The sequence below is a fragment of the Folsomia candida genome, unplaced genomic scaffold, assembly GCF_002217175.1.
Source record: "Folsomia candida strain VU population unplaced genomic scaffold, ASM221717v1 Fcan01_Sc015, whole genome shotgun sequence".
Taxonomy (NCBI): domain Eukaryota; kingdom Metazoa; phylum Arthropoda; class Collembola; order Entomobryomorpha; family Isotomidae; genus Folsomia; species Folsomia candida.
Window position 1 is genome coordinate 3,943,736 of NW_019091207.1, and position 7,259 is coordinate 3,950,994.

The 7,259-nt window shown below is 31.5% G+C and overlaps 2 protein-coding genes across 2 annotated transcripts; both read right to left on the reverse strand.

Moving 5' to 3' along the window:
* Positions 1-22: 22 nt before the first annotated feature.
* LOC118437711 lies at positions 23-1,173 on the reverse strand. Its single transcript, XM_035857012.1, has 2 exons — positions 919-1,173; positions 23-520 (listed from the first exon to the last, which is right to left on the reverse strand). Exons 1-2 carry the CDS (start codon positions 1,046-1,048, stop codon positions 168-170), a joined length of 483 nt encoding a protein of 160 aa, XP_035712905.1. The 5' UTR covers positions 1,049-1,173; the 3' UTR covers positions 23-167.
* A 3,635-nt stretch (positions 1,174-4,808) lies between these two features.
* LOC118437677 lies at positions 4,809-7,044 on the reverse strand. Its single transcript, XM_035856938.1, has 2 exons — positions 6,385-7,044; positions 4,809-5,693 (listed from the first exon to the last, which is right to left on the reverse strand). The coding sequence occupies exons 1-2, from the start codon at positions 6,512-6,514 to the stop codon at positions 5,341-5,343; spliced, it is 483 nt and encodes a 160-aa protein (XP_035712831.1). The 5' UTR covers positions 6,515-7,044; the 3' UTR covers positions 4,809-5,340.
* Between the last annotated feature and the right edge of the window lie 215 nt (positions 7,045-7,259).

A 7,259-nucleotide genomic window follows, 5' to 3' on the forward strand; every position in this document is an offset into this window, starting at 1 on the left:
ATTACGGTGTCTTTTAAAAAATTTTCAGAAAATTTACGCCTAAAATTAACCAATTTTGAAGACTTTCTCATCTTAAAACTAATTTCTTTATTGCATATTTATTTTCGAAAAGCGGTTTATGTACGCTATTTAATTATGATTACCAAATTACACAGAAAAAAACCTGCTTATCCGACCTGCACAACCCGAATGGCTCCACGAGCCACCGTAAATTTCAATTTTTTCCTCAACTCGGCAAAAGTTTTGTTAACCACGCGCCAATTACTGATCCAGACTTGATTTGCCGCCTGTAATTTTGAAATTTGGTCATTTGCCGCGGCTATATTCGCATTTGCGGCATCCAAACTTGACGCCAGGACCGAAATGTCGGCCGTGTGATCCTTCAATGTTTTGTATACGGATGTCAAATTCGTATTTATCGTGGTAATTCGTCCATTTAAAAAGTTGTAGTCGGTAGTTTGTCGAGTTTCCAGGTTCGTGAGGCGAGTTGTGAGTCCGGTTATGGCGTTCTTGTTGGCAACTTGGAACCAAGGAAATATTTAAATTAGTTACAGATTTACGAAATTAAATTGAAGACATTTTGAAAGTGTGAAGAAATTTGAAAATCTTAAGAAGTAATGATTTTGGTAAAATTTATCTACTTTGTTACTGGCTGATAATGAAGGAAATTAAAATTAGTTACAGGTTCACGAAACCTGTTTGAGAAATTTTGAAAATATTGAGATTTTTATATCGTGATTTGTGTCTCGTAATTTCGTAATATCGTGATTTTTTTGTATTCCAAATTTACTCAGAAAATATATATATTTCACTTATGCAAAATTAATCAATTATAATTTACCATTTAATTAATTTTGTCGACTAAATTACAAATTCACAAGGTTTCGAAATTGTTCACGTCATATAATTTTAACTTACTTGCAGTGTTATTAACTTCTGTAACTCTCGCGTTCAACGCCGTAATTGCTGGATCCTGGCAATAGATTTGCCCCACGAGGTAAAACCCTCCCAAAAAAATTATTAGTTGGAATTTGCTGCCGAAATACATTTTTCAAGTTTGTAGACTTTCTATAAATAAATGTTTAGATCCGATGTCCTTCAGTGGAAAAATATTTTTAAAGTTTTGAAACAATTCGCTAACTTGTTTGTAACGCATAAATTTCTTAGGAGGGGAGGTTGTGTACTATCAACTCCCGGATCCCGATGTCCTTTGGATATGTTGTAGTGTCCCATGAATATAGAACAACCCTGAAGTGGTTTGATTCCATAGCCACATTTGCGCCCGCCACACCCACTCAAATGTATCCAAAAATCGCTTTCACTCCAGCTTTCACTCATTCAAATCCTCGCCAAAAATCCAATTTTACTCCGATTTTGAAATTTCTTTCACCATTATACTCCCAGATAGTTTCTCTCTTATATCCAACACCAAACTCAACTTTTTGAAATTTTTAGTATTTTTAAAATTTAAAATTCTGAATTAGCATCGTTGTGGTGATCAACAAAGCAAATTATGGCTGCGAAATAATCATCAAAAAAGTTGATTTTGATGTTGGATATAAGAGAGAAACTATCTGGGAGTATAATGGTGAAAGAAATTTCAAAATCGGGGTAAAATTGGATTTTTGGCGTGGTTTTGAATGAGTGAAAGCTGGAGTGAAAGCGATTTTTGGGCATTTTTGAGTGGGTGTGGCGGGCGCAAATGTGGCCATGGAATCAAACCACTTCAGGGTTCTTGTACATTCATGGGACACTACAACATATCCAAAGGGCATCGAGATCCGGGAGTTGATAGTACACAACCTCCCCTCCTTAGTAAATTTTGCAGAATTTGTAAATTTTCGAAATGAAATGAAGGAAAATCATTTTTTTTTTAAACTTTTCATGAATTATAAAAAGGCAATTCTGTAAATTTACAAACCTATAAAAAATAAAGAGCCGCCCTTGATCTGAGTAATTTTTTTAATTGTAAGCTAATTTTTCTTCGAAATACTTGTATCATTTTTGTAAAAGTTTGTAAGTTTACAGAATTTACGGATTTTACAAGGTCACCAAAGACTACGAAATTTACGAGGTTTACGCCAATAAATAAAATTTTGGTAAATTAGAATTTGACACGTAATTAGGTTTATACGTCGTCGTGATTGAACAGAATTCTGCAATATTTTACTACGATAAGTTTCTACCGCGTTACAAACATCCGAGCGAATTGGTTCTTCTTATAATGAAAAATCCACCTTTTATATAAAATTTGAGTATAAAAAATCGATCTTTATGATTCACATGCACCCAAAAACTTAACCTTTGAAATTCTTTTGCATGCAGAAAAATATTCACAGATTTGTAATCTATGTATGTAGTTCTGAAGCACAATGGTTATTGTAATTTTTTTCCACAAAAAAATAAACTTGAAAAGAATCATGTCATCACCATTTTGCATGATATTAATTCAACAATTATTTAGTAAGCAGGGTAACACGAGTGCCGTAATTACGTCATTTTTTACTTAATTGTCTGTGCAGAAACAGATATAATAAAGTACCCAAAGCCTATTATGACATAGCTCTGTGACCTTTTGACCTACAATGTGGGCTAACGAGATCCCCCTCGGGTATCAGGTTTTATGTCGATATCCAGAATTCATGAGTTATCACTCTCACGGGCGGACGGACGGACGGACAAAATCTTCATATAAAGTACACTCTAAGAAACCCGGTAACTAAATTATTACCAGGCGGAGTATCTATGTGACTCTACCGCATGGTAATTAATTTATTATTGAGCGGTAGAAAATTAGTTACCAACTGGTAATATTTTCAAATTTCGCGACCGGAGTTATTACCGGTTTGGTAACTCATTTTCTACCACTCAATAATAAATTAATTACCATGCGGTAGAGTCACATAGATACTCCGGCTGGTAATAATTTAGTTACCGGGTTTCTTAGAGTGTAGCCTTAGCCTGTAACTTAATGATTAAACGGAACAAATCACTCTCACAGTCGTACGGACGGACGGACGGACACAATCTTAATATAAAGTAGCCTGCAGCTTATTGATGAAACCGACCAAAATGGAACAAATTGGTTTGTCTAATGACTCTGTTTCGATAACGGAAGTAGGAGAAAAACTGGAAATGGTTCATTTTTTTTAAAGAAATTTCCGTGCAAATAATTGCTGTTTCGTTTTAATTTTTCAATAATTGTCGGCAAGATCAATGTCAACTCGAGATGGAAACAAGTATTTACAAATTATTTGCTCCAAAATAGACAATTTTTATCCCAAAATAGTTACTTCCACTTTTCATGGTCAAACTTTTTCATAATTTATTTTTTTAACACGATATGATTTGAAGGACTCAATAATCCCAAAGCTAAAGACTGACGCGTGTCTGATTCACTATTTAATAAAAATTGGGCGGATATTTATTTATGAAAGGAAAACGTAAAAATATTTCGGAAATGTTTATTTATTTCTGTAACAATTTGAATCTTTGGTATTTTTCATCAAATTATATAATTTCAATTAAATTATCGTTCTTGGACTTTTTGCTTGGAATGCATTTTTTTGTCGAAATTTGTTTTTATATTTTTTAAAAAATTGAAGACACGTTTACCTACTTTCTGCATTTATTGCCGAATTATTTATCTTAAAAATAAATAACAAAGAAATTGTTGTGAAATATTTGAAACAAAATAGTAACAATCAAACGAAATAGTAAGTAGGTAAATATAAATCTTTCCATAAACTTGTAAACTTGTGGGAAGTTTACGATTTTCGGGACGTGATTAATTTGTACGCCAATAAATAAAAAAGGTGTAAAGTACATATCTATCCAAACAAGAAAATAGATCCTATGTTTCTATCTTCCGAAGTTTTGTTCCGAAGTTAACTTCCGAAGTTTTGGAAAATTGGCGTGATTTTGCAAAGTTGTTGTTATGGGATTTTTTTCGCAAATTTATTCAGCAAATGAACATTTTTTTAGTAATAATTATTTCTCAAACTTATCCTCTCCATCACAAGCAAAAAATTACAGAAATCCATGGAAACAACATTAAAATAAGTATATTTTTAGTAGATTTGCGAGATTTTGGAAGTAATATTTTGCGATAAATTTTTTGATCTTGGCCAGTTTGCTAAATGATTTCGGATGCGAAATAAGACTGATTGTGAGTACGCTCATAATAGTTCAGAATTATCAATATTTAATAAGATCATGATAATGTTGTCCTATTTGTTCTAAGGCATTAAAACATCACAATCTGCGATGTTTTGCTAAATAATAATACAAAAATTGATACATGTGCACGTCTACATTATTAAAAATCTGGTACAGTTCATCAGGTATTGATGTCTCGGTATAAAAGTGACTACCGCCTGGTATTTATTAAAGTTATACCGGTCCACAAAAATTTGCTATGGATATGGTAAAACTTTAATACGAGCTATTACTACACGGTATTACTTATCAATACCACTTTGGTAGAGGCATATATGTATGAATACCGCTTGGTATTATTATTTTAATTCTGGATTTCTAAAAGTGTGTTCAGAAGGAGAACTTGTTATTTTTCTGATTTTAACAATGTTACAAAGAAGTTTGTGAAATGATCTTGAAAACTAAAACAATTTGCTGGGTGAATTATAATTTGTGAACAAAGCTCTCATCCTTAGTCGACAAAAAGTTATGCAAAAATCGTGCAAAGTTTAGGAAACTTGACAAATCATGGACAAGAAATGGTTTTTTAATAATAATTTTCCTAGTAATTTTATTCGATTTTTAATTGTTACAGAATAAAATTTATTTTTTAAATTACTAAAACCTTAAAGTGGATACAAATATTTACACAAGTCAAGCAAATCTTTGGACACATTTTTTAACACAATGAAGCAATTCACGCAGTCATTGGTACTTAAAATCGTAAAATCGTAAACGTAAAATCTGGTGTTTTGTAAATTAATTCTTCGAACTTTTACCAGATAAAAAGACGCCCTTGATCTGAGCAAGTTTACAAAAATTTTGAGCCTAATTTTCCACAGAAATATTTGTAAAATTTTGTAAAAAGTTTGTAAGTTTACAGAATTTACGGATGATTTTACAAAGTTACCAAGGCCTGAATTGCCTTACCGACAAAATATGGTGAAATTTTAAACAGCTATGAAACAGCCGAAAATAAATTAATACATGAAACCAACCTCAGCATTTTTATAATGGTGAATATTTTGCATTTTTATATTCTTTAAAAAGGAACCCTTATCTAATTTTGATTACCAAACTACAAAAAAAATACATTACCAAATTACACAAAATTATATTACTAAATTACACAAAAAACCCTGCTTATCCAACCTGCACAACCCTAATGGCTCCCCGAGGCACCACAAATTTCAATTTTTTCCTCAACTCGGCAAAAGTTTTGTTAACCACGCGCCAATTACTGATCCAGATTTGATTTGCCGCCTGTAATTTGGCAATTAGCTCATTTGCCGCGGTTATTTTTGAATTTACGTCATCCAATCCTAACGACAGGGCTGAAATGGCGGCATTTTGCTGGTTCAAAATTCCGTAGACGGTTGTCAAGTTCGTATTTATCGCGTTAATTCTTCCATTCAAATAGTTGTAGTCGCTATACTGCGTATTTTCCAGGCTCGTGAGGCGACTTTGGAGACTCGTTATGGAATTCTTGTTAGCCGCTGGGAAATTAAGGAGAGAAGTTTAAATTAGTTTCAGATTTTGGATGAATTTAAGAAATTTTGAAAATCTTAAGAAAATTGTTGTAAGTAATTTTGATCTTTTGGACGCTGGGAACGAGAGAAATTTAAATTTCACTAATTCACTAATCACGGTGACAAATTTGAGAAATATTGACGAGAAAATTTGTAAGCAATCATTCTACAAATACTAAAAGTTTATTAAATTATGAATTTGAGAAACATTAAAAATTCCTCATTTCAAAAAGTTGCAAAGTTATGCGTGACTGAATTGCAGAATTTTACTATTCAAGAAAAATTCAGCATTTACAAGACTTACCAACAGTCTTAAATTTGTAAGATTTCACAAAAATGAAATTTCACAACAACGGATGGCATATTATTTTGCAGTGCAAAATTTGTGTGAAATCAGTGTGTACAAAATATTCGCCTATTATTATGCCAAAATTTCGCAACGCTACAAAATTGCCCACATTGAGGCAATTCACTCAGTCATTTATAACTTTGTAAATTTTGTAAAATAATTTTACGAACTTTAACAAAATAAAAAGACTCCCTTGATCTGACAATGATTAAGTTTCCGAAAATTAATTTTCCTTGAAATTGTTTTCGAAATTTTGTAATAGTTTGCCAAGGCCTATGTGAATTCACGTAGTGAATACTATTCACTTACTTGCAGTAGCATTAACCGACGTAATTCTCGTATTTAACTGAGCAATTGCTGGATCCTGGCAATAAATTTTCTCCACGAGGTAAAATCCTCCCAATAAAATTATTAGGTGAAATTTGCTGCCGAAATACATTTTTTCAAGTGTATAGAGTTTAATTTAAATTAAATTTTCAGATCAGAAGTTTGCCAAATTAATTTAGAAAGTTGATCAATTTATTGATGCAGTTTTGTTTGTAGTTATTTCATAAAGTTTTATAAAATATGTAAATTTAGGTATGTAAATTTAGTAGAGTAAAATTTGTATTTTGGAAATTTATAAATTTGCGCAAAATTTCATACTCGGATTTGTATGGTGAAAAGAAATCTGATAATTTTTTACGAAATAAAATAATTGAGGAAATTTGATAATTTTTTTCCAAAGAAATCCAATTTTTATAAAATCTGTATTTTATTAAAATTAGATTATATATAAATTAGATTATAGCAATATAACGCCGGGTTTTGTAACTTTCCAAATTTTGATATGATTTTTAAGAGATTTTTACAAACAGCTTATTGATAATCCAAAAGTTATACAATTCTACAAATTTTTTTCAAAAATGTAAAAAATGCAATTTCTATGCTTCGCATTCGCACGCACGCACAAAATTTTCGTTCACCCCAGTAAACCTTCTAATTACGAAATGCGTGTAAAAATTGTCGACGCAATTAAATATAGGGATGTAAAATCTCTAATCTAAAATCAGTAGCTTGTTTTTCATTGTACTTTTCCAGGAAAAATAAATATTCTGTCGTGTCAGCAGGATTTGCAATTTGCATGACATAAAATTTCACCATGCAAATATTTTATAATATTAATTGTTTGACATGCAATTTCA

Coding starts and splice junctions, on each gene's coding strand:
- LOC118437711 (XM_035857012.1), bottom strand. CDS start 1,048: ATGTATTTCGGCAGCAAATTCCAACTAATAATTTTTTTGGGAGGGTTT. Junction 521..918: donor AGAAGTTAATAACACTGCAA/GTAAGTTAAAAT, acceptor CTTGGTTCCAAG/TTGCCAACAAGAACGCCATA.
- LOC118437677 (XM_035856938.1), bottom strand. CDS start 6,514: ATGTATTTCGGCAGCAAATTTCACCTAATAATTTTATTGGGAGGATTT. Junction 5,694..6,384: donor GTCGGTTAATGCTACTGCAA/GTAAGTGAATAG, acceptor TTAATTTCCCAG/CGGCTAACAAGAATTCCATA.